We start from the raw sequence: 27169 nt of genomic DNA, 5'->3' as shown, positions 1-27169 counted from the left end.
GTGTCATGGAATATTTTTGTTGACATTTTGGTGCCTTGTAGGTCTTCAAGGCACATTGGCATCAATGAGGGCAGATGGGAGGATAGTAAAATGAGGATATTTCCCTGCCATCAAATAATTCCTGGAAGCCAATAGACTTCTCCCCATCTTTTAGCCTCTCTGCTTCTGTCTTGGTTTTGCAACCAGAACAGCAAAAACATCTTGGCATGAAGCACCTGTTTCTGTGGAAGGCCAAATATCTAATTTGGTTCTACAAGGTTTGGTGTCTTGTGTGTCTTATATATAGATTAAACATAGGTTGGTGTCTGGTATCTTATATATAGATAAAAAGAGAGTGACAGCACTCTTTCTGAATGTAGAGTAGTGAGAATATTAATGACCAATATTAAGAATTGACTCGTACAACTGACTCATACAAATTATAATACTAATAAATAATCTTTACATTGCTTTTTAAAAAAAAAACATTCTCTAAAATGAATTTGCTTGGAGAATGTATGCCTTGATCATTAGATTGGATTAATTTGTTAGTTTAGGACCCCATGTGCATAGTGTTATAAATTGTGGCACTTGAACCAACAAGCATGTAGGGGAAGAAGCAACAACTGAGCGCGTCTTTCTTCCACTTTTTCTGTCTCAGATAAATCTTAATTCGGTGCGAGTCATTTTCTCTCTTCCGTTGCAAAGTGAGAACAGTTCTGTTTCTGTAAATTTTTGATTGGTGCACTTTCTCTATCTGTTTGCTAAAAAAGATACTTTGCAATTTCCACATTCGATTGAGGACACAGTAGGAACTGATTTTCTCCCTTTCTGACCTGCTGCTGATTAACCAACACAGCGTTGTGGAGTGACAGTTTTTACATCTCTAGACATTTCTAGAAGGATCACACAGTGATATATAAGTGGAGCGTGCACAGGCAATTTTGCAGCCACTTTGCAAATATGGGAAATGCTAACTCCAAGGGCAGTGGCAGCGGCAAGTCAGTCATCCCAGCTCACTCAGAGCTGCTGTTCTGTGGCTCATTTTCCAACAAGTGGAATGAGACGATCTTTCTGGAAAATGAGCGCCTGACCTCCAAGATCTTGTCGATTCTCCAAACTCGCTCAGAGAGCCGAGGGTTGCAAGAAAGCAACCTACAGTTTACTCCCCGATTCCTGAGTACCAACTCTGTCTTTCCTTCTATAGCTACCTCGCTCAAAGAGCACTCCTGCAGGGCCCTCTTGGGCCCGGATGGCAGAACCCCTGGCTTGCCCCAGAACCTCGGCATGACAATTGCGCAGAGGGGAAGTTTGCCGTCTCAGCTAAGCACCACCTCTGCTGGGGCTGTTGGTAAGCTCGGGTGAGTAGGCACTTTGCTGGATACAAATGGCTGCTTTTGGAATTTTTATCTGGAATCTGGTCTTATCCTGCCTGGGAAGAAATAACTGCTCATCTTTAACGTCTTTCACAGTGCTCCACTTCTTATTTTTCTATTTTTCTTCTGGAAAAAAAAAAGAGCTCGGGTCTCACTGCTGGACTCTTTTCTATCAAAACACAAACTCAGGCTTGATGTGTTTGCCATGATTTTAATGGAAACTCTGGGTTTATGGGGTGGGGGGAGTATTAGCTTAACTGTAGTGCAATTTCATATTGTCATTTTGCAGCACATAACGCAAATCCATAAGCATGAGTGGGTATCCACAAGAGCAGATATACAGGGTTTTTTGTTTTTTTACATTTCTGCCAAGTGTAGATATGGATTTTGTCTGTTCAGTTTGCTGAAGGGAATATGCTATTTCAGATTGAGGATACAGAGTTTTGTTCTAACCAAGTCAGGAAATAACAATGGTTCCCAGTCTTTGGGGGATTCAGTGGAAGAATTTGGATTATTAAATAATCAGCTTTATAGGCATAGCCACTAGGTCAGAACAGCAACCTGTTGAGCTGGGAATCAAGAGGGAATTCTAAATTTATCGGCAAACAGTATCCCTAAAATTAGTTCTTAGTATATACACATCTCATCTTTGTTAGACGAGTTTTGAATGGATTCATTTTCCCATAGACATTCTGCATGATGGTTTTATAAATCCTTGTATGCTGTGGGTTTTTAACACCATAAATGTGGAGAGCTTCAATTGCATAAAGTTTTCTGCATGAGAAAAGAAATTATTTTAGCCGTCAGCACTAGAAGATGATCCATGGCTTTGCTGCCTTTTTTCTACTTCTGTAATTATCAGACATTTATTGGCAGCTTCCTAGCCCTTCCATGGATTTTTGACTTTTTGAGTTCATTCCTGTGAGTGCTGTCACTATTTTCTCATGCCGCTCATTGGCAGTATCCCTATTCTTCCTCGACAATCTCAAGATGCCTTTCCAAACTAAGCACAAATGTACTTCAGGACTGCTGCTCTTCTTAAGTTGATCACTGGAAGGTATTTGGCCCAGGCTGCATTCATTAGAATAAGAAACAGCCTAATAAGAAAATAGCTTGTGCAGTGACTCAGTCCTGGAGCAAGAGTTGATCTGGTTCAATGTTTTCCTTTGACTATTCAGACTCACTGGGGGAGAGATGGATGAAGGGGATTGTGGCTTCATGAAACTTAAACCAGCCTCTGAAGATGTTGTCTCACTGGCACCATCAACCACGGAATCGGTTTTTGTGGAAGGTAAGGAGCTTCTCATGTTAAATCGTATAAAATCAGTCACATCACTAGAAGCTAAAATCACAAGACTACGTCTGATTTACTTTGGCCATGTCCTGCATGTAAAGTCATTCACATCAATAAAGAAGATGGTATTTACATCTTCTGTAAAGCTACTGAAGATCTGGCAGTCTTGCCCTTAATAACAAAGCCTTCGTATGGCCATACTTGAAATACCGCATCCAGTTTTGGGCACCACAATATTAAAAAAAAAACATGTTGAGACTCTGAAAAGAGTGCAGAAAAGAGCAACAAAGATGATTAGGGAACTGAAGGCTAAAAAATATAAAGAACATTTGCTGGAATTGGGTGTGTTTCTTTAATGAAAAGAAGGAATATGGTGACATGATAGCAGTGTTCCAGTATTTGAGGGGCTGCCACAAAGATTGTGGGGGGGGGGAGAGGGAGGCAAACTATTTACCAAAGGGCAAGTCAAGAACCAATGGATGGAAACTAATCAAGGAGAGAAGCAACCTAGAACTAAGAGAAATTTAACAGATTAACAGAGTTGGAAGGGACCTTGCAAGTCATCTAGTCCAACCCCCCGCCCAAGCAGGAGACCCTACATCTGCCTCTACCTAGGATTGAACTCACAACCTCCTGATTGTGAGGCAAGAGTTCCACCTCAAGGCCACTGCAGCTTTATGACAGTTAGAACAATTTCATGACAGTTAGAACAATTAACAGTGGAACAGCTTGCCTCCAGAAGTTGTGGGTGCTCCATCACTTCAGGCTTTCAAGAAGAGAGTGGACAGCCACCTATCTGAAATGGTATAGATTGTCCTGCTCCTGTAGAGGGTTGGACTAAATGATCTCCAAGGTCCCTTCCAACTCCGTTATTCTTTGGGTTTTTTGGAGAATGCAAGGATCTAAGAATGGTTAGTGGAACAGGAAGAAGGGGCAAGCAAAGAACATGCTGGCTTGAGAACATCAAATCTGATGAAAAGTTGAACATCCAACAAATGGAAGAAGCTGTGCTTGACAGGGTAGCATGGAGAGCACTTGGCTATAAAGTCATCAAGAGCCCGACACATCTGAGAGATGAGCCAGACTCATCTCTCAGAGCAGTTTACTGCTGGAGTTAACAAAGAACAAAGGTTTGTGCAAGAGATTGGGCTGCTCTGGTTCTTCCAGAAGTCACCTGATCTCAGAATAAGCCCTTTTCAAAGTTAGAATAGCAATACCACTTATACTTACATACCGCTTCATAGTGCTTTACAGCCCTCTCTGAGTGGTTTGCAGAGTTAGCCTATTGCCCCCAACAATCTGGCTCCTCATTTTACCGACCTCAGAAGGATGGAAGGGTGAGTCAACCTTAACTGGTGAGACTCGAACTCCTGGAGTGAGCAGCGAGTTAGCCTGCAATACTGCCTTCTAACCACTGGGCCACCACAGCTCTTATTCAGAATACTTCTGGAATATTTGAAATGGCCTGTTTCTACTTTAGAACCCTTCATTTTCCACACCTGTAGCAGGGAATTGAAACTGCAAGAAGATCTTGCAAGACAACTCAAGCTAGAATTTCAGTCCAGTTTGCCAGGGACTTGCCCTTGGGTCCATTGCCTATGCCATTCCTTCATTTTCTTTCTTGTCCAAGAGTTCTTAATGTGAAGAGCGTGGCTGATGAGCCATACCAGTAGTTAGATGTCTGTCTAACTCAACATTTTTGTTTCATGCGGTGGCCACACAAATGCCTCAGCAAAACACCCCCAAAGCAACTTGAAGACAGCAGAGCAACCTTGGTTTTTTGCCTGCTGAAATCTTGCAGGTGGACCACTTTTGAAATCAGATGCTCCAAAGTTAACCATCCCAAATCCCTAGCCTTTGAGTTTGAGTTCTTTTTCCTCTTCCCTTTTATCCAGCTCCTTTGTGCACTTGTGGCTGCCCTCCCTCCAATGCGTGATGATAAATTCAAATGTGCATTTTGCACTGTGAATATTTTTTAGTAGTCAGGGTGCTACTACAGTTGTACATTTTTATAGCAACAAGGTGGATGTTTTCTCTGACCTCAAAAGGTTCCTTTTGGTCCTTTTGCTGCATCTTCTCTTATTTATTTGTTCAACTTGCATGCCGCCTTTCTCCGAAGACTCTTCACCTTTCACTATCTACATCTAATGATCATTTATCCATAATACATCCTGGGCGTTGCATTGCGCAGTATACCTTTTATAAACCTTTTTTGAGCATTTGACCTTTCACAAATTAAGAATCATTATGCAGTCCCTTAGATTTCCACTCTGGTGATAATAGCACTGATCTCTTTTTGTTTTTTTCCCGATAATGGCATTTTGAATGCTTCTCTGAATACATAGACCTACGTTCTCATCTGAGCTGTGACTCTTCCCCTTCCAGATGTTCAGTTTGCCTCCTTGAGGAATGAACTGGAGACAGACGCTCGGGAGTTTGCTGCTCAGTCTTGGAGTCTGGCAGTAGAGCAGCCATATGTGAAGCTGCAGGAGCGGGATGTTATTAAAAGGCAGGATGTCATATACGGTAAGCTTTTCTGCCTCTTCCCCACCAGACTTAATGGACAGTATTTGCTCTGCTGCTGCTGCTGCTGCTGCTTTCGTTCACATGTATGCAAAATTTTGACCTGAAGGTAGTGCTTGTCTTAAAATTGGACATAGACTATTGATTGTGGTCTGGTGTGCTCTCCCTTTTTTTTTTTTTTTTTGAAAGTCGGCCAGATGGTAAAGAAGTCTGTGTTGAGTGGTTGGCTTTTTAGGTGGGTCTGTCTCTGGCCAATCAGAGAGGCTTGATGTCCATGTCTTCTCCCTTTAGAGTTGATGAGGACAGAGATGCACCATGTCCGGACTCTGAAGATCATGTTGAAGGTCTACTCCCAAGCCATGCGAGAGGAGCTGCAGTTCAGCAATTCTGATATCCACCGCCTTTTCCCGTGTGTGGACGATTTACTGGAGCTCCACAGAGCCTTCCTCTTCCAGCTGAAGGAACGTCGGAAGGAGTCTTTGGAAGAAGGTAGCGAATGCAACTATATCATCCAGAACATTGGGGACATCCTGGTGCAACAGGTGAGCTCTTAGGTGTAGATTTTGCTTATGGAATTGGGATTGGATAGGCATGGGGGGCATCCTATGATATAAAACACTTATTTAGTTCAGAGGGGGAATTTTGCCTTTTTCAGCAGGCCTGGAAAATAGGCCAGTGGGCTCTCATGATATTTCTGAGGAAAAAAAGCTACATCTCCTAGGTGCATATTAGAGCCAGTAGCTTTGCATGTGAACTGCAGGTAAATGTATTCCAAGTGGCAAGTCTAGGAAAAAGGCTATTTTCTATCTTTGATTCTTGTCAGCAGAGATAATACTGAGTTACTCTGTGTTTCTTAAAATATAATCTCTCCATAGTGAGGAATGGCTGTTTCATTACTCTGTTCACCTGCGTTTTCTCTCTCAGGACTGTGTCGTGCACTACTTTAGAACTTACTCAATTCTCAATATCCTATTCTCACTTCTTTTTTCCTTTTTAGTTGAGATATTCCTCCCAAAGCATATTATATTATATATTATTATATACATAACAATGCTGAACTGTGACGTCTGTTCTCCAGATACCCCAGAGTGTGCTGGATGCAGCTTGCTTTTCTCCCAAACATCAGTTGTTCCTGACTGTGTTTTCCTTATTTAGTTTTCAGGAAAAACAGGCAATATGTTGAAGGAGAAATATGGCATTTACTGTAGCAGCCACAGTGATGCTGTGAGCTACTATAAAGAGCTGATGCAGCAAAGCAAGAAGTTCCAAAACTTGATTAAGGTAAAAGACGAGAGATGATCACAGATGGGAACTGATTTCATTCTGTCATTCTTTTGGTTCTGCTGAAATCTGACATAGCAGTAGCACACTTAGCTCTGTTCTTAGTCATTTGGGTAGTTTTCAAAAAATGTTACGCACAATGCACAGAGGTGGAGCAAAAGAGACCTTCAGACAGTTCATTGTTCCTTCCTATGTAAGACCCGATACTCTATGCCAGTGAAGTTTTTTGAGGCAAAATGTCCAAATGGAAACTTTTTTTCAAAAGCCAATCTAGAATAAGATCATGATAAAACCCCTTCTTTATAGGTTGTCCTTGACATTCATTTAGCAACCATTCAAAGTTACAGCGGTGCTGAAAAAAGTGACCTATGAACGGTCCCTGCATTTATGATTGTTGCAGTATCCCCACGGTCACATGACCAAAATCCTGCTGCTTGGCAACTGGCATGTAGTTACAATGGTTTCAGGTGCTGGGATCACATGAATCACGATTTGGAACCTTCCCAGCCTGCTTTCAACAAGCAAAATCAATGGGGAAACCAGATTCGCTTAATGACTATGTGATTTACTTAACCTCCGCGGTGATTTGCTTAACAGCTGTGGCCAAAAAAAGGTTGTAAAATTAGGGCAATTCACTTAAAAATCCTATTGCTTAGCAATGGAAACTCTGGTCCCAACTATGATCGTATATTAAGGATTACCTGTATTTATAACCAAGAAAAGTACCGTATTTTTCGGAGTATAAGACACACTTTTCCCCCCCTAAGATTTGGGTGCATCTAATACACCAAATGTAGCCCCGCCCATCAGCCTCCCTCCTAAAGGTCCGTTTGAGAGGCTGCCTTTGCAAAGAGAAACTCCTTTGCAAATGGAGCTTTTGGAGCTTTTGGAGGCTGCGTTTGCAGCCTCTCAAACGGAGAGCCTCTCAAGCAGCCTCCAAAAGCTCCGTTTGCAAAGGAGCTTCTCTTTGCAAAGGCAGCCTCTCAAACGGAGTTTTCGGAGGGTGAAAAAGCAAGGCACAGAGGTCAAAATGGCCTTGTCGGACCGGTTCCGCGCTTCCCCTGCTGTACTCACTGGAGCGCCCTGCAACGATCAGCTGCATTTTTGAAGCTGCGTATCTGCCCCAATGAGGCACGTGAGTGCTCAAAACTAGCGAACCTGTTGCTAAAGTTCACCTCTGGGAACAGCTGATTGGGGGTATTCTGGAGGTAATCCACCAGCCAATCAGCTACTCGTGCTAAATCAGGTTAATGTGCTGAAGCTGACCAGGCTGTTTGCTGCAAGGAACAACTAACCAGATGAATACCGATGGATGCTGGTAGGCAGAGGCAGATTGTTTTTTTCTTATCCCCCCCCCATCCCCCTCCAAATTATACTCCGAAAAATACGGTATGTGGGTGTAACATTAGGGATCAACCTTGACTAAAGATATTATACTGTTAACAATACATGTTTCAACAAAAATGTAGTTCAGGAAAGAGTTGACTCCTGTGCTTATTTCCTCAGTGATTTATTAAACTTATTGCCATATACACTAGTCAGGGTGCTAGATTAGAAAGATTTTTGAAATGTGATGCAGCAAGACTTTCTCTGGGAACCAAAAAGACAGAATGTGGAACAAAGAGAAAGAATGATAATGTATCTTTGTAATTATTTGCACAGAAAACTCATTTACTGATGAAATAGAATGATTTTTCCAGGTTGTGGTAACTGAAAAAAAAATGGTTACAGAAAGGGGGCAAATTTAAGACAAATTAAAACTTGAATGCATGTTTTCACATACCAGAAAAAGAATAAGGAGAGGACAGGTCATTTTCCTTCATTTCTTCTATCTATTTTGACGAAAGAAATGAAAGGTGTGGTATCAAATTCAACTGTTAGTAAGTATGTTTGGTGCATGTGATATATTTCAGAAAATCAGCAATTCTTCCATTGTGAGACGACTTGGTGTCCAAGAGTGTAATCTTTTAGTCACTCAGCGCATCATGAAGTATCCTGTCCTGGTGGAGCGGATCATTCAGAACACAGAAGGTGAAAAACCTGACTTATTAGAGGCGCTTATTTAGCCACTTTTGACTCCTTTATCACAGGGGTGTCAAACTCGATTTCATTGAGGGCTGTATCAGGGTTGTGTTTGACCTCGGTGCTGTGGGGGTGGGATGGGCGTGGCCAGCTCGACGTCACTCCTGTCAGGGCGCCTGTGGCGGCCTGAGCGCTCTGCCAGCGAAAATGGGCTCCCGAGTTCCGTTTTCGGCTGCCACGGCCTCCTGCAACGGTCTGCCAGTGAAAACAGAGCTCGGGAGGGCAGCCCCCCCGAGCTACGTTTTCACTGGCAGACGATTTGAGAGCCTGTTTTCGCTGGCAGAAGCACCGTGGGCCGGTCCTTCACTGTTTCCAGGGTGGCCCCACGGGCCAGATCTAAATACCCCACGGGCCGGATCCAGTCCCCGGGCCTTGAGTTTGACACCCCTGCTTTATCAGAAGGGCTCACTAGGGAGCACAATTCACGCCAAGCAACATAGGGAACAGGGCGAAACTGTTGTATAGATGCAGAATTTGACTTCTCAGTATTTTTTTTTTTTAATTCCTCGAGCCTGGATAATATTCCTTCCCAAATGCTTTCAGACAGATCCTTCCCATTTTTCAGGTTGCATATCCATTTATTAGGCGAAACATTTCTTCCTCTTCTGGTGGCATCAAACAACATCTTCTGGGTAGCTAATGTATAAAAAAACCCAAACCCTTAAGCAGGGCCAAACCTAATAATAAATAAATTGATTAACATGTATATAGGCTGATTCTCAACAACTCTAATTGAATCAGAAAAAAATGATGAGAAAGAGCTTTAGTATTGCTGCCAAGAAAACTACATGGTTCTGGCGATATTTGCTGGACCTCTCCAGAGCTACTTACAACCTGGTTTCAAAGTACTGATGGCTACCCCTCCCCCCGGAAACCGGTGTTTATTTCTGGTTTCCAGCCAAAAATTCCCACTGGGTACAATGGATTAGCTTAAGAACTGTGATATTCACTTAGTGACCACCACAAAAAGGTAATAAAATCTGATGGTCACCCAATTAACAGCTGCCATGACTTTCGACACTAATTCCAGGCTCAGTTACAGTCGTGAGAACTACTTGTATATTGTTTATTAATACTGTTTGTATGTATGTATATATGCAAAATATGTTCAAAACATACCTATAATCTAAAACCTGTGCTGTTAGTCACTTAAAAGGATCAGTGAAAGGTCATAATTAAGAGATTTAGAATGACTTAGTTTGATGGTATTTTATCTCTGGTCTCTAAATGTTTTCTCCTGCAATCAATTTGGCAATTTTTAGAATGCTACCAAACGCTGGTGCCATTTTTTTTATTATATGGACTAATCCAGATGGCAGAGAGTTAATATGCACTGTAGCTTTGCTAAACATGCTCTTTCCCTTCATCTTTCCAGTCACCACAAAGGAGCACGAAGATCTGACCAAGGCATTGTCGCTTATCAAGGAGACCATCACAGCTGTTGACACCAAGGTGAATGAGTCTGAGAAAGAGCAGCGCCTCCGGGAAATTGTAACCAAGATGGAACTCAAGTCTTCTGGAAAGTTTAAGAATGGCCTTATTTTCCGGAAGGAGGATATGCTTCAGCGGCGCCTCCTGCTGGCTGGGATGCTGTATTGGAAAGCTGCTTCTGGGCGTCTAAAAGGTGAATTCTGTGGGTTGTCTGTTCTCCTTTTCAGGTGTTTACTGCATTGCTCAGTAATCAGACACACAGGAGTGTCTATTTATATTCAGGGGTGAAATCCAGCAGGTTCTGACAGGTTGTGGAGAACCGGTAGCGGAAAGTTTGAGCAATTCGGAGAACCGACAAATACCACCTCTGGCTGGCTCCAGAGTGGGGTAGGAATGGAGATTTTGCAATATCCTTCCTCCAGAAGTGGGGAGGGAATGGGGATTTTGCAGTATCCTTCCCCTGCCACACCCACCAAGCCACGCCCACAGAACCAGTAGTAAAAAAAAAATTGGATTTCACCACTGTGTATATTGGACGAAAGAGACTTGCCTCTCATGCTTGGCTTGCCCAATTAAAAATTGGCAAAATAGCATTTAGTAATCGGCTTCTGCCCCCGCCCCCCCTGCCCCCCCAAGATCCTGCCCAGTTGAGAGGGAGACAATGACCGAAATGATGAGTTATTTATTGCGTCAGTGTCTTTCTCAGACACCCAAGGGGAAGACAAAACATTCGTGTCAATAATTGACTTCCAACCGTTTCACACTTTGAAGCTGTGTCATGTTAACCCCATGATATAGGTACACTTTCTTTTCTTCGGAGTATTAAGTTTGGCCTGCTGATCTTAAGCAAGGAACTTCTTGCTCATGTTCTTCTCAACTGCCTTCTGCTTCTGTGAGTCATCCTGTGAAGCTCAATAGCTTTTTAAAGTTCTCATTGAGCTCCTTCTCCTTCCCTCCTCCAGAAATGTTTTTCTCTTTCTTTCTTTTCTCTTTTTCCTTTTTTTCTGCAAATCTTTGAGTCCATCTCCGCCTGACTGGTTAATCCTGTATCTCACTAATGTTGTTTTGGCATCATAATAATAGACAACTCTGAAAATGGGTTTTCAATTGATATAAGAGAATCAGTTTCCTTGTTAACTCCCCCCCCCCTTTTTTATATATATATTTAGGGATGTATTCAAATTATCTTAGGTGTAGTTTTTAATGGAAGGTTTGAGTGGCAAATAGTGAAATAAATATTTGCTCAGAAAAGCTGATGCAAAGTCAGATGGACAGATATTCTTATATAGGAAAACTAGTGCTAAGGCTGTAGATGATGGGAGTCCCCTGAAAATGGAAATTTGGGTTGGTATTTTGGGATGGCCAAACATTGGAGCATCCGTATTCAGTCAGTGAAATGATCAGAATATAAAACTGTACCTTAGAAATTACCTTATATGCACTAGCACTGGACTTAAATGACACACTTCTGACTAATCCCCCCAAAGGAAAAATTCAACAGCAAATGACCTTGAATTAGTGCTTAGCTAGCTGCTAGAATATTAAAAAAATTACTTGTTCTGCTTGAAAGGATTATTTTGTTTTCAACTTCCCCTTTTCCAATAATTTTGGCAGATATTTTGGCTGTTCTGCTGACAGATGTGCTTTTGCTACTGCAAGAGAAAGACCAGAAATACATGTTTGCATCTTTGGTACGTATTTCTCTCTGCTAAGGATAGGCAGGGTAGTGTGGAAAACCTGGAACTCTCTGTGGTTTCTGTAATAACAAATAAATCTGAACTACAGTGAAAAACTCTGGTTTGATTGCCAAGAAAATTCTAGGAACCCAGCATGTCTTAGCCTCAGTCCCCTAACTACTGGCTTCAGCTTTTGTAAATTCCTGTAGGTTATTTTAGGTATGTCCATTCCTACAAAAAACCTCAACTGTTTGAGAGCTTGTCAGCAAAATGGATGTTCTTTATTATTATACAATCGAAATGAATATTTTAATATGTTTTTAAATAGGACAGTTGAAGTTGCTTACCAATGCTGAGTTCTTACTGGAAAATTTATATTGCCTCTGTTTCCATTCTATTGCAGTCCTATTTATTTAGTATAGCTTCATTTGTTTACTAGTATACCTATTTAGTATGTTTTCATTTATCTTCTAGTTATTAATTACAATTATAATTAATTGACAAATGTGCAATAACTTCCCTTTCATCTGTTAAATCAAAATACTGATTTTAATGCATTTATATGTTTTGCATTTCCTTAAAAGAACCAAATTAGCAAGTTGGATTCTTCAGTGTATGTCTGTGCGCGTGTGCGTGCGTGCGCATCTTTCAAACTGATTATGCTAAACAAAGACTTCCTATGTGGAGGAGTTATCAAGAATAACAAAATAACAGAGTTGGGAGGGATCTTAGAGGTCTTCTAGTTCAATTCCTTGCTCAAGCAAGAGACCTTTTACAATTTCAGACAAACGGTTGACCAATCTTAAAAAGCTTCAGTGATGGAGCACCCACAACTTCTGAAGGCAAGCCATTCCATTGAAGAGGCACCCAACTCTGTCTTCTATGCAATAGTCCTTCAGGATTTCAACAGTTAACACAACCAGCTATTTGACCTGACTCAGCCTCCCTTGCCTAGTATAACCCAGCCAGCAGCAATTCTCTGGGGCTTCAGACAAGAAAAGATCTTTCCCAGCTAGGCAGAGATAATCAGATTCAAGCAGGGATCTTTGGGATACTTTTCCTACTTCCTTCCACTCTTTCCAGGTTAATCTGATTTGCAAGTATAAAGTGCTGTATAAAGAAGAAATACTATAGATGTTGTCTATGGAGATTCTCAGTCATCCAGATCATGGTTGTCCCAAAAGTGCTTTTTTCAAGAGGCATCTGGACTTCCTGATTTTTCTTTGAAGACGTTTCGCTTCTCATCCAAGAAGCTTCTTCAGCTCTGACCAAATAGGAATCCTTCCATTCCCCATCATCCAGTCAGAGCTGAAGAAGCTTCTTGGATAAGAAGCAAAACGTCTTCAAAGAAAAACCAAAAAGTCCAGATGCCTCTTGAAAATAGGACCTTTGGGACAACCATGACCTGAATTTCCATATAGCTGTTGCTTTTTAGGATTGCCGTAGATGGCATGATGATGATGATGATGATGATGATGATGTATCTTGCATCACAGGACTCAAAGCCACCAGTGATTTCCTTGCAAAAACTGATAGTCCGAGAAGTAGCCAACGAGGAACGAGCCATGTTCTTAATCATTGCTTCCAAGAAAGGACCAGAGATGTATGAGATTCACACCAACTCCAAGGAGGAAAGGAATATCTGGATGACACAAATTCGCAGGGCAGTGGAAAAGTGAGCATATAAAATATGTTGTTTTGTTTCTCTCCTGTATTGAGTTGGTATCAGACTAAGTGGCTCTTTCCATACCTGTTATTTTGTCATCATAAGGAAAAACAAGTAGTCCTTGGTTAATGACAACAATTGGGACCAGATGTTTTGTTTATAACCAATGGGGTCGTAAGGCACGTCTGATGATTGCACTGCTCCACAACAACAATCCCGATGATAGCCATTGCCATCATTAAGCAAGGATCTCTGGTTGTTAATTAAGACCCAGGTGGCTTGCAAACAAGCTCTGGAACAGGCATGAAAACAATACCAGTAGCACTTAGACTTACTGGTATATACCGCTTTACAGCCCTCTCTAAGCGGTTTTACAGAGTCAGCCTATTGCCTTCAACAGTCTGGGTCCTCATTTTACCCACCACAGAAGGATGGAAGGCTGAGTCGACCATGAGCTGGTGATGATCGAACTGCTGGCTGCCAGCAGTCAGCAAGAAGAAGCCTGCAGTACTGCATTCTAACCACCCTGCCACCACGGCTCGAAAAGTGCATGGCATGAACACAGTGGGGCCAGGAGTGGCTATTGCCAGATGGGGAGGTTGTGCAAATGGCTCACAAGACATAATGAGAGGTCAGAGAGGGCTGCTGCTAGGCAAGGAAAAGGTGCAAGGGATTTACTGGAGTGACTTGCGATCTTCCTTGCTAGCTTCCCCATTGACTTTTCTTGGGGAAGCTGGCCGGGAAGGTTGCCAATGGGATCGTATCACCCTAGGATGCTGCAGCCATCGTAAGTGTGAGCTGATTGCCAAATGCCTGAGTTGCAATCATGTGACCGCAGGGTAATGTAATAGCCAGAACTTTGAGGATTCCTTTTTCAGCACCATCATAACTTCAAACGGTTGCCAATTGAATGTCATAAGTGAGAATTGCTTCTGTACAGTCTTGTTTGGATTAGTCATGGTGGGTTTTTGCTCACCCAAATGTTATTTTCCCAACTTGAGTGAGACAAGTAGCTGCAAAATTGGGTTTATGATGAGACCCTTCTTTCCAGGCTCTCTGTAACTATGATATTAGGACTCCTTTCTGACCAGGACTTCAGTGGTTTATATTTCTTTGCAGTTGTCCTGATGAAGAGGATAGTGTCCTTGCTGATCCAGAAGAGGAAAAAAAGCAGACTGAAGTGAGAACTGCAAAACTGAAAGAATTTCAAGGTAAAGGCTCTTGTCTTGCAAAACTCTACAGCATAAGAGGGTTGGGCTTGCCTAGATTTGGGGACTTGTTCTTTCCTTCCTTGCAAAATGTGCAATCTTACATTTTGCAAGGAAGGAAGACAAGGCAAGTTGCTATCAGACCCTTTGGTTGTGAATTGATCCGTAAAAGCACTACAGATAGTCCTCGACTTACAACTATTCATTTAGTGGCCGAAGTTCCGACGGGACTGAAGAAAGTGACATGACTGGTTCTCACACTTATGATCATGACAGTACCCCCATGGTTATGTGATCAAAATTGGCAACCAGCGTGTATTTACAACAGTTGCGGTGTCCAGGTTCACATGGTCGCCATTTCCAATCTTCCCAGTTGGCGCCCGAGAAGCAATGGGGGAAGCTGTATTCGGTTAACTCTGATTTATTTTATTTATTTATTAAATTTATATACCAGCCATCTCAATGTCTGAGGTGACTCTGGGCAGCTTATAATATAATAAATACAGTGATTCACTTAACGATGGCAAAAAAAGTCATAAAATCGGGCATGACAATTGTCAATTGTGGTTGTAAGTCGAGAACTGTCTTTCTCTTTGTCATCTCGCAAACAATGCCTGAAGAATGGGTTGCTGGGCTGTGTTGTGACCCAGGCCCAAGTAGTTAGTATTACATACAAACAGTTCGAAAACAAGCAGACTTTATTAGAACAGCTGAGAATTAACTCATTCTCAGCATAGTCCAAACTAAATTAAAGCAAATTCTTCAAAACACCATTCCTCAGTTTATCACCGACCTTGGGATAATTAGGCAAACTGCCAAAGGCTTTTCTTGGCAAAAGTTCAGAAGCAGAAGACGCCGACAAGAAATGAATACAATGAAATAAGAAGCAATTCTCTCAATGTTGTTTTCCGGCAAAGAGGCCAAGAGCCGTTGCTGGTCTTTTAAGCCTTATGGGAGGGGCCCATCATCTCTTGGCCCTACTCCTGAGTCATCCTCTCTGCTTTAGCTGCTCCTGCCTTCTGGCAGCTCTTCTCATACGTGCACTAGGAACAGGCTCCTCCTGTTCCTCTGCCTCTCTACTGTCAGCCGCTGGAGGCTCCGAAGTCCGCACATCACTCCCCGATGGCCCTGGCCTCATCTCTGCCTCCGACGCAGAGCCCTCGTCCGGGCCTTCCCCAGCCTCCAGGACTGGCCCGTGTCCTTCCTCAGCCTCATCGCTGTTGACTCTGCTGCCAGTTCCGCAGGCTGCTGGCGGACCATAACAGACTTGCTGTTGTTGCAGCAGCAGCCATCCAAGCACCATGACGTTCAGTTGTCTCTTCCCTTCTCCCTTCCCTTCCTCCACCAACTAGAGCGTTTGAACATGAAAGATGATCTGATTGTGCAAAGTCTCAACGAGAAGCAGCAGATCTACCAGGAGATGGCAGATGTGAATGGCTTTGAGGACCTGGCTGCTGGCTCCCGCTTCCGGTTGATCAACAGAGTGGATTCTCCAGAGACCCTGCAGGGGGAGTCCATCCTCAAGCAGGCAGTGATCGAAGGTGGGTGCACTGGAGATGAAAGAACAGAGGAGAAATTATATGAGACGGCCATGTAATACTGGTAGTCCTTAACGTATGACCACAACGGAGCCCAAAATTTCCGCTGCAAAGCAAGACAGTTGTAAAATTAATTTCGGCCCGCTTTACAATATTTCTTGCCATGATAGTTAAGTGAATCACTGCAGTTGTTAAGTGAATTAATTAATTAGTTTATTTATTGAATTTATATTGCCACCTATTCGCACATGGTGACTCAAGGCGGCTTTACAGAATATAAAACCTCATTTAAAACAATAAAACTAATAAAAAAAGAATCAAAAAAATTAATATAATAAAATAACCCCCCCACCCCACCCCGGTGACAGTACATCACATGCGCCATTTAATGGGCTCCAACCTGCTCTGGGTTCCCCAGGCCCGCTGACAGAACCAGGTCTTCAGCACCTTCCGGAAGAGTGCTAGAGTTGGGGCCATTCTAATCTCTGGGGGAATGATGTTCCAGAGAGAGGGAGCCACCACCAAGAAGGCCCTTCTGGGTCCCACCAGGTATATATCCCTAGGGGATGGGACCCCCCAACATTTCCTGGCTCCCCGCTGGATCAGGTAGATGTGACCGGCAAGAGATGGTCCCTCAGATAACCTGGTTAACATGGTTGTTAAGTGAATCTGGCTCCCCCATTGATTTGCTTGTCAGAAGAGTGTGAAAGGGGATCACATGATCTGTATTCAGCATGTACAATGGACAGCATAATTCTTGAGGGCAATAAACCTCTTCTCTTCTTTTCCTACTCAACTGCCTTCTTGGCTGCTGTCTTCTAGTGGAGAGCCTTCAGAATCTGATCTTCACCCAGCTGGCCAGTGCAAGCTCTCATCCTGAAGATTCCAGTGGGTCCGGGTTGCTGAGGCGAGCTGAGACTTTTGGAGGATATGACAGTGCCATGACAGGTCGGTCAAAAGGAGGAACGGAGAACTCTGTCCTAAGAAATTGTCATGCATGTATCCTAATGTTCAACCAAAATGTTGGAGATGTGATTGTTTGGATGCTACATATTATCATATATGGTGGACTTGCAAGAAAGTGAAGGCTTTTTGGATAAAAATTTGGTGGGTTATGCAAAATGTTCTGAAGAAAAAACTCCAATTTTCTCCTCAATTGTTTTTATTGGGTATAGTTAAGGGTTTTTCAATGGGTGAAACAAAATTGATATTGTATATGGTGACAGCAGCTAGGTTACTGATTAGTCAATATTGGAAAAGGGATGTTTTGCCTACTATTGAAGAATGGACTTTGAAGGTGCCCAGTTTTGCAGAAATGGCAAAGATATCAGCATACTTAAAAGACCGGACTCAAGAGACTTATGCATGGGAGTGGAAGAAATGGATAGATTATGTGCAGAATAAATATCAAACTAGGAAGTATCAGATAGCTTTTAGTTGAATGTTGTGTAGAAATGTATAGTATATAGGGGGTAGAATAGTTTAATGTTATGTAGAAATGTATAGTACACAGGGGAGATTAGAAGGGCGGTAAAGTATGATATAATATGATCTGGATTTGGATTTCACCTTGGGGAAGTCATGGGAGGAGGGAAGGGTTAGGGAGGGAAAAGGGGGGGGGGAATGGAAAAATTTGTATTTGTAAAACTTTTTCAATAAAAAAAAAAAAAGGAACGGAGGAAGGAGCATGAGATCTGATATAGGAATGAGTGACCTGTGATTATTGTTCCCACTGCAGACAGAATGCAGTTGTATAGAAATGGTTTAAATCCTGCCTACTTAGTAAGCCCAGTTTGTACCGTTTTAGTCTCTGCAGGAGCTCCATCAGTGTTGAATGATCTTGCGGTGGTCTTTTTTCCCCCCTAATTAATGTTATATGCTGCCCATCTCATTATCCAAAGCAACACTGCACGATTTACAATACCACAAAAGCAGAAATATAAAACATATACGTATAAAGTATAAAAACAAATAGAGAGTTTAATTTCTATGGGTCTTGGATTTATTTATGTAACTCAGGGCAAATAGATTAAAAAGAAGGGGAAAAAGAAGAGAGTTTTGAGGATTCTGAATTTTGCAGTCTAAACCCATCCATAGGTTAGGGGTAATGAAAGTTTCTCCAATGGAATTTGGGTAATCTGCCCTGTATGCCAACGGTTGCCTTTTATTTTTCAGCTGGTAGCTTCAAGAAGAAAGTCTGTGGTGGAGAGCAGCGGGTGCCAGATCAGCGAGGCACCCCAGCCAATTCAGAGCAAGTGCAACAAGAAGTCCCATCTGCTGGAGAGGAAGGGCTGTGTTTGGTAGGTGGATTTTGCTCTCCAAAATCTCGGTATTTATTCCCTAACCATGTTGGGAATAGTGATGGCTATGAGCTTCTTTTTCCCAGGAAGTTTTTAGCTGAGTTTGAAAAACATCCGGCTTTTCCTTTCTCCCCTTTAGCAATTGAAAATCTGAAAGGCGTATATGTTGGAATGAAATGAACGTATTTATATAACTCCTGTGCACATTGCAGATTTTTATCCTGTGAACAAGCATCCTTGGTGCTCCAAGTTTAGTTATTTGCTTGTTTTGCTTTTATTATCTGACTAGGTAACATCATCAGTGCTAGGGAGTGTTTATATACTGTTTATATAAACTGCTTCTTGTTTATATACAGTAGGTTTCTCTACCAGTGTTGGTGGGGCTATGTTTCCCCTCCCCCTCCTTGGTAGTTCCTTGATCATGGTATTATTTTCTGCTTGTTTGCATGGTGTTAATCCCTGCTTATTTGGTTGTTGGAAAGGATATGTTCCACTCTTTTTGTTTTGTTCTTAGCGTTTATATTCTCTTTTGAATAGTATGTAAATGTGGTTTATCTTTATGTGCCTGTTGATGGCAGATTTGTCTAAATGCCAAGTTTCCAGAAATTCCCTAGCATTTTTGGATTTAGCTTGATCTAGAATGCTTACACTTTTTCAGTTTGAAACCATGACTGAGTCTGTCCATGTGTTGTGAGATTAAGGAGTTTCCATTGTGTCTTCTGACTGCTATGATATTCAAGGATGGACTCTGCTAGTCTTTTGCTTCTCTGTCCTACATTGTGGCTGTTACAGACCTTACATTTGTTGTAGACTCTTGTTTTTTCTTCTTTGGCTACTGAGTCTTTTGATTTATTTAAAAGGTGTTTTTGAGAGCCTTGTCATAATAAAAAAAGGAACAAATGACATTTTGGCCATGCCCTTTCTGGTGTTACTATCTTATGTCTACCTGTGGTCCTCAGAAGGACATAATATGTTGCTCCCCTTCACCTTTCAGACCCTGATTTAAGGTCTGGAAAGTCTTCCTTCACTTCTCCAGTCCACTGTGAAACTGACTACAATGGTTTGAGACAGTCAGTATCTTAAAATATTTCCTGTTTTACAGAATTGTGAAAGAGTAAATATGGTGGGAAGACTCTGGGACATTTAAGAGCCTCTGGAACTATAGAGTCTGCTAGTGGGGAATGCTATAAGCCCTCCCTTGTAAACCTTTTGGTCTTTACGTGTTTGGTTGCACAATTCATTGAATACAAATCCAGTTCTTGTGTTCACATAATGTGCCTGAATAATTAAGCACTGTCTTCTCCCATAGCATGCTAAGCAGTGGTGAAATGTAAAATTGTTACTACCGGTTTTGTGGGCGTGGCTTTTGGGGGGGGGGGGGTAATATGACTGAGTGGGCGTGGCCAACTTTTTTTTTTCACTTTTAAAACCATTTTTTCTACAACATCTTCGGCTGAAGAAAGAGGTTTTCTACAACCTCTTCGGCTAAAAAAATGCTTTTAAAGCCTCTGATGATCCCAGCTAACTAGCCTGATCGGCAGAAGGTTTTTTTTTTTTTTAAAAGCCTCTGATGATCCCAACTGAGCCGCACAATCATCAGAGGCTTTTTTTTTTACTTTTAAAAGCATTTTTTCGGCCAAAGAGGTTGTAAAAAAACGCTTTTAAAAATTAAAAAAAAGCCTCTGATGATTGCACGGCTCAGCTGGGCAATGGGGGGGGGGGGCAGTGATTTTTGCCAGCAGCTCTCCAAACCACCCGCCTCCATTGCTACCGGATCGGGTGATCCGGTCCGAATCGGGAGCATTTCACCCCTGATGCTAAGGTAATGATTGGGTTTCTACAGTGGACTGAACCACAGACTTGTCAACCCTATTTTAGCTTAGTTTGGTATGTCATGTCAACTCAGCTTCTCATTTTTTTTATCCTTTCAGGTCAGTAACACAAGACTGGAACATCATAGCAGCTTGCAACCATTGCTGTGGACAGAATCTGAGGTATTGGCCAATTATTTTCTCCATGATGGTGGAGAGTAGGAGAGCAATGCTCTCCTCTCCTCCCCCCCCCCCCCCCCCCCCCCGCCGTTTGAGTGCTGCTTTGGGTCTTTGCTATGCGAACTGCCTTATTCCAGAGAATGGGAAAGCCAGGTCAAAAACTAAATTTGATGTTATTTTGTTGCATTATTATTAGGCTGCCCACCCCAAAAGAATGTAAAAGCATTAAATATAGTTAATTAAATTAAACACGGGTCAGTTTCAATTTATTTCATTATTTCTTTCAGTACATTAGAAATTATGATTCCTGTGCAAGTTCTGGAAGAGTTGTGGGATTCGGGGTGTAAATTTTAAAACCATGTGTCCAACAAAAGGAGCTATACACTTGTTTTTTTTCTCAGCCATTGATATGACAGCACATTTACATTTGCAGAGCAGTTGTGTTCTGCCCAAAGTGGATTTTGAGAAGATGGACGGAGGGGGGGGGGGAAGAGATACTGGGGTTCTGATGGAAAAACCCTAACCCCGTGACGGCGAACCTATGGCACGCGTGCCACAGGTGGCGTGTGGGGCCATATCTGTGGGCACACAAGTGTTGCCCTAGCTCAGGTCCAACGCCCATGCGCGCGCTGGCCAGCTGATTTTCAGGCCTTCTGGGCCCACCGGAAGTCGGGAAATGGGCTGTTTCCGGCCTCCGGAGGACTTCCGGGATGGGTGGGTGGGGAAGGCTGTTTTCGCCCTCCCCAGGCTCCAAGAAAGCCTCTGGAGCCTGGGGAGGGTGAAAAACGGGCCTACTGGGGAGAGGGGGTCATGTGTGTATAGGTGGGGGGCATTGAATTATGGATGTGGGCACATGGGTGCGTGACCCCCTGCGCTCCCCCTGCTTTTGGCACATGACAGCAAAACTGCCCTAACCTGATTGGGCCTATGTATAGAAATAAGTTGTTGGTTCCTGATATTTGGGTGTGCAAATAAAGTCGGATGTTAGGTAACACCCTCCTCTTTTTGTTTTCCCTCAGCTTGTCCAAAGGATACAGACACTCTTGCATTTGCTGCTTAGTCTCCAGGTAAAGTGCCACTGTCTTTTCCCATCACCACCCCTCAATTTTTTTTGGCTTTTATGATTTGTGTTGATGGAGCAAGAAGGACTAGCAAAATAACAAGATGGGCAGGGACCGGAATGGAGACGTCTTGGAGGAGGAGGTAGAAGAAAGTGCCTTTTCCAGTCTAGCCTTCATTAGAAACTCTTCCAATCTACTTAGTGTCCTGTATGACATAACCATTATAAAAATTATTTCCACAACTGAAAGGCAAGGGAGAGGCTTAAGATTTTGGTTTATTCCTGGGTTCTTCATTCCTTTAACTCCTTTCTAGGGCTGTCGCCAGTAGCTGTTTTTAAAAAGAATAATGATTATATTTTTTACTTACAAATTTTTGTTACTTGTAAGTCATTTTGAGAAGATTGTTCCAGAGGGAGAATTATGATAAATAAGTGGGGAGGGGCTAAACTTTCTGCTAGAGCATTAAGGGGACACAGTTATGACCATCTTTCTTGGAGCATTTCCACAGAACTGTAACTCTTGGCACCCGACCTGCGGGGTTTTCCCTTCTCCCAGTTTTTGGATGGGGAAGAAAGCTCAGCGGTGCATCTTCTCCCCCCTCAACCCCCCCACCCCCACCCTTCCCAGGCGGTGACAGCCCAGCAGGACAGTTACATTGAGTTGCAGAAGCAGTTCCGGCTGCAATCCACCCGAGGGAATTTGCTGCTGGATCAGGAGAGACAGCGCAATTTTGAGAAGCAGCGGGAAGAACTGGCCAATGTGCAGAAATTGCAGGGCCAGTTGAAGATCGAGCAGCAGCGCTGGGAACGAGACTGTGACCGCCAGCGGCGCCAGATGGAGATGGAGAAGAACCAGTTACAGGAGCGAGAGGAGGAGGCACGGCAGCTGATGGAGCGTCTGAGCCAAGAACGGGAGGAGCTGGAACAGCAGCGAGAGGCCTACCAGCATGACTTGGAGAGGCTGCGGGAATCTCAGCGAGCCGTTGAGAAGGAACGTCTGGAACAGCTGCGCAAGCAGAAGAAGCAGCATCTAGTCTCGGGTGCCTTCTCACCTGAGACAGGCCAAGTGAGTACTGGAAGAAGGCCTATTGGAAAGGTATAGGTAGCCCTTGACTTAAAACCAGGGGTGAAATCCAGCAGATTCTGGAGAACCGGTAGCGGGAATTTTGAGTAGTTCGGAGAACCGACAAATACCACCTCTGGCTGGTCCTAGAAATTGCCTCCAGAAATTGTGGGTGCTCCATTACTGGAGGCTTTTAAGAAGAGATTGGATAGCTATTAGTCTGAAATGGTAATTTCCTGCTTGAGCAGGAGTTGGACTAGAAGCCTCCAAGGTCTGGTATTCTGTTCTGTTAAACCTTCCCAGATGGCTTCTGATACGGAAAGCCAATGGGGGAAGCTGGATTTGATGGATTTGACTGCATGAACAACTGCAGTGATTCATTTAACAACCCTGGCAAAAAAAAAAATCATAAAATCAGACACGACTCACTTAACAGCCACCTTGCTTAGCAATAGAAATTCTGGTCCCAAGGTGTGGTCGGAAGTTGAGGGCTACCTGTATAAGGAAGCTGCACTTATGAAAAGTAAGTCTGAGAATTGGCAATCTGCTGCCACTCCCACTTCTTTCCACTTTTACCTTCAAGGACCTGTCCTTAGAAATTCGATTCCTCTAGAGCTGAATGACCAATATTGTCCACTTTCCCCAGGCGCAGACCCTGAGCCACTCCGTCAGCTTCAATGGCGAAGGTATGGAAGGAGCCATGCTGCCCACCAAGCCAGGTGGGCGAGCCAGCGTATCTGGGACGGAGTACCTGGAGCGAGGAGAATTGGTGCGAAAGGACAGTGCTGCACTGGAGGGAGGCCGCCCCATTCTGGTCCTGAAGAATGAGGTGCCCATCCACTTGTTGAGTACCACCAACCAGAGCCAGAAACAGGCAGCTGTGCAGCAGCAAATCCCCACCAAGCTGGCCATTTTGACCAAGGGCAGCAAGGAAAAAGGTGGAAAAGCTGTCAAGGTGACCTCCCACAGGACTGAAAGTTCAAGTAAGTTGCAGAGAACCCTCGGACAGGGAAGGCTATCTGCTATAGCCTTCCTCAGCCATTTACTCTCCTCTTGTGCTAGATCAGTAGTTCCCAACATGGGGCCTGTGCCCCACAGGGGGGCAATTTGATTTTTAATGGGGGCAATTCGAAAATCTGTGGTGTGGCTAACCTTTTTGCCATTGTGTGCCAAAAGCGCGGGGGTGGGGGTTCACACGTGCACGTGCCCATACCCATAAATGTGCCCCCCCCTGCTTTTGGCACGCAATGACATGATGAGCCTAGTAGGCCCATCTTTTGCTCTCCCCAGTTTCCAGAGGCTTTCTAGGAGCATGGGAAGGGTGAAAACTGCCTTCCCCACCCCACCCACCGGAGGCCCTCCAGAGGCCGGAAACAGCCTGTTTCCTGACCTCCGGTGGGCCCAGAAGGCCTGAAAATCAGCTGGCCGGTGCATGCATGCGCACTGCAGCTGAGGTAGGGCAATGCTCGTGTGCCCACCAATATGGCTCCACGTGCCACCTGTGGCACACGTGCCATAGGTTCGCCATCACGGGTCTAGATCTTAGCTACACTTTTTGATATATGCATAGACAAGACTCAAAGAATTATATGTCATTGGGGGGTGGGGGAGGTGGGATCAAGATTTTAAGATGCTTAGGCGGGGCATGGCCAAAAAAAGGTTGGGAACCACTGTGCTAGATAGAACTTCAACCCCCAACTTGATATGCAAGGAGGGGAATTCTAGGAATTGTCAGATGAGGAAAATCTACTAGCTCATTAAAATGTTCTGCCTTTGTTATTCTGAGAACTGTAAAAGAGTGTTATGGGTAGATAGACAGTTTCTTGTGGCAAAAAAAATTGTTCCTCTTTTGAATCTGTGTTTTGTGCCAATTTTGTGGGGGAACCTGAGGTGACTGGGAACGGGCCAGATTTCTTTCACACAAATTAAAGATTATGCCACCATCAGTTCCTTGAGACTGCTGGAAGTTTAAAACATCATAGTCCATAGTTGCAAAACTGATGTCTTTCTCTGCAATAAGCCATGGTTTTATCCTGACCAGTTTGTTGGATGTTACAGTTATAGAGCTCGTAACATCATCATCAAAAGTAGGACATACAAATAATAATGGCTGAGTTCAGATCATGATCCAGTAACCCAAACCAAAGTAATCAGACTGTACCTTAATATCTTTTATGGATCTCTCTCATCATATTTATTAAAATTAGTTATTGTTGACAAAGAATCCTTAATTTAGTTGACTGAGCTATGATTTAGTGCCTGGTGATTCCTTTCCTCTCGTAGATCAGCTGAGTTTTTCCTCTTTTCATTTCTATTTCAAGCATTAGTTGATGTGAGGCCGTTCCCAATTTCCAAGATGGTTACCAAGGAAGAATCTCAGTCTCGAAACAGACGTTCTGCAAGTCCCGTCTTTCTGCATAGCCAGAATGTTGCCTTCCTTCCAGGTAAAATACACTTGACAGGCTTACCTGGGTAGCTGATCTATTACTATGCTGCGTAGTGACCTTTTCCTCTCCCTTTTTCCCCCCCCGGCAGAACTGGCTGGTGCTGCTGAGAGCGGCCATCTGGAAGCGCCATCTACCTCTGTTGGTCTCATGAAGCCCAACAGCATTCATGTCCTTCCACCTGCCCTGGATGACGCTAGCAAAGATGATGTTATTTTTTTCTGATCAACACCAAGAAAATCCGCTGTTTTTGCCCAAATGGGTGTTGGATGCTCTGCCTTGCCCCAGCTGCGTAATCTGAAGGCAGAGCTGCAAGATTTCCCCTGGAAAATTATTCAAAATGAAGATATCGTTTTGGGGGGGGGGGCCTTCATGCTACAATCTTGGCTTTGCTTATATTGTTCCTTGGGCTAGAACATTATTCTAGCTTTCTTTGAGTTCCAAGGCAAGCTTTTACAATAACCTTCTTGGGAACGGTAGGGTACGAAAAGGCCCTTAACTTAACCTTTACATTCAACCATAAGGTGGCCCTTGGACTCTGTGTAGGACCAAACAAAGATGTTGATGCTATTAGGGACTCTATGGAGGGAATCTGAGGGAATTAGATAGGCCCTGGCTGGTTGCACAAAGCACCTCATCTCCCCGAAGACTCATTTTGCTTCCTCCTCCTCCTCCAATTGTTAAGGAAATCCAGTGCAAACTGGGTCCCGGATTTTTGTTCCTGCTGAAGACCCTTGCTGTAGTAACTAGCCCACACAGCAGCAGGCCCAATTTTCCAGACCCGAATGTATTCTAAGAATACATTCTTCGAGGGGGGAGGGAAACGCAGGTCAGAATTACATTGGATGCCAAGTTATTTCTGGTTCAAATGAAGGAAATGAAGAAATGCTTAACTTAATAACCAATCAAGATGTTTTGAGTGGAGCTTCTTTCTCGCCAAAAGATGTCATTCCCTGTGGGAACGTCCATTGCCTCTCTTCTGTGTCTGTTCCTCAGGTCATGAAAATACTGGAGATGCAAGCTGCTGGAAGTTTTAACTTTCCTCAAATTTACACTCTGTACATTGTATTTGTATCCTGGCATCACAAGTGCTTGTTTGAGAGTTGAGTTATGGAAAAGTCCGATTTCTTCCACCTTGTTGCACATGAATAGTGTCTCAAGGTGAAACTCTCGTACTCTGGGTCTTGTTTTATTATGGGGCCTGCACATGTTCTTTTGACTGTATGGAGACGTTGGTTTCCTTTTAGAGCCATTAGGAAGTTTGGAGGTCAGAAGAGAGACTGGATTTGAAAGCAGGGCCTCTTCACAGTCCACGCATGGCAGAAGCCATGGTGCCATTCACTTTAATATGAACCCCCCCTTCCCATCTTAGAAACCATAGTCCAGAATCTGATGATGATGTCATTAAGATTACAGTAGGCAGCCATGACAGAAAATGTTTTATTTGAATTAGCTTTTAAGCTCTTTGTGTAGATCTACCAGCTGTATCACAAAAAAAAAATCCTTTTAAGTAATTTTATTGTACCTGCAATGTTTGTGAATTGCATTCTGACTGACCATTTGTGCCATGCTTATCAGTGTTTTCTGATATATATGGATGGTGTGAAACGAACCCAAGCACTTTAGAACATGGATGGCATTTTTATTTCCTTTCTGTCTTACTGATGAACAAAAAAGTTTCTCTGTAGTAAGAAGTGGCTATAACTTTATTGAGAAGTCCTCTGCCTCTAGTGGCTTCAGTCTGAAAAGCTCATTTTGCGCTTTACTTCTCTGTGTGAATACGTCAGCCTGAAGCTTCTTCAATGGATTTTTAAGTTGAAGGATCCCAGCAACTATCTCTTTAGACAAAATCCTAGCAACTTTGTACATAGATCCTCCCTTAGTGGTTATTACATAGCAATCATTCTATGTAACTCTCCTTTTTAATTATTTGTAAAGTTGATGGTTTTCAGTGTTTAATATTTTTTTTGTCAAATTTGTGCACTACTGTAATGATCAAATGGGATCCCTTCACACCAAATTATGGCTATTTTTTAAGCAATGATTGCAACTGTTTCTCTACTGTAGGATAATTGTGGAACCTCAGATGCAACTAAAGCCTGAAGCTGTTTGAGTCAATTCACGAAACCATAAATCATAAAGTGAACCATAAAATATGTCCTACTTTTGAAGTGTTATCTTTGTTTGAAATTTGATATGATCATTTGATACGATTACTTGTGTTGGTTGCTGCCAAAACAAAACAAACGACGGTTTC

The 27169-nt window shown here is 43.1% G+C and overlaps 1 protein-coding gene across 1 annotated transcript; it reads left to right on the top strand.

The window, feature by feature from the left end:
* Nucleotides 1-942: 942 nt before the first annotated feature.
* On the top strand, nucleotides 943-27083 carry ARHGEF18 (Rho/Rac guanine nucleotide exchange factor 18). Its single transcript, XM_070943416.1, has 19 exons — nucleotides 943-1340; nucleotides 2534-2646; nucleotides 5035-5175; nucleotides 5464-5714; nucleotides 6328-6453; nucleotides 8367-8484; nucleotides 9911-10159; nucleotides 11581-11657; nucleotides 13139-13317; nucleotides 14428-14519; nucleotides 15869-16057; nucleotides 16877-17002; nucleotides 18230-18354; nucleotides 20286-20348; nucleotides 21365-21412; nucleotides 22034-22471; nucleotides 23115-23451; nucleotides 24790-24912; nucleotides 25004-27083. Exons 1-19 carry the CDS (start codon nucleotides 943-945, stop codon nucleotides 25135-25137), a joined length of 3327 nt encoding a protein of 1108 aa, XP_070799517.1. The 3' UTR covers nucleotides 25138-27083.
* The last annotated feature ends 86 nt before the right edge of the window (nucleotides 27084-27169 follow it).

This window comes from Pituophis catenifer, unplaced genomic scaffold (assembly GCF_029215685.1).
Source record: "Pituophis catenifer annectens isolate HBS135680 unplaced genomic scaffold, rPitCat1.0.hap2 SCAF_1, whole genome shotgun sequence".
NCBI lineage: Eukaryota > Metazoa > Chordata > Lepidosauria > Squamata > Colubridae > Pituophis > Pituophis catenifer.
Note: the sequence above shows the minus strand (reverse complement) of the source record. Positions and strands in the feature narration are given on the sequence as shown.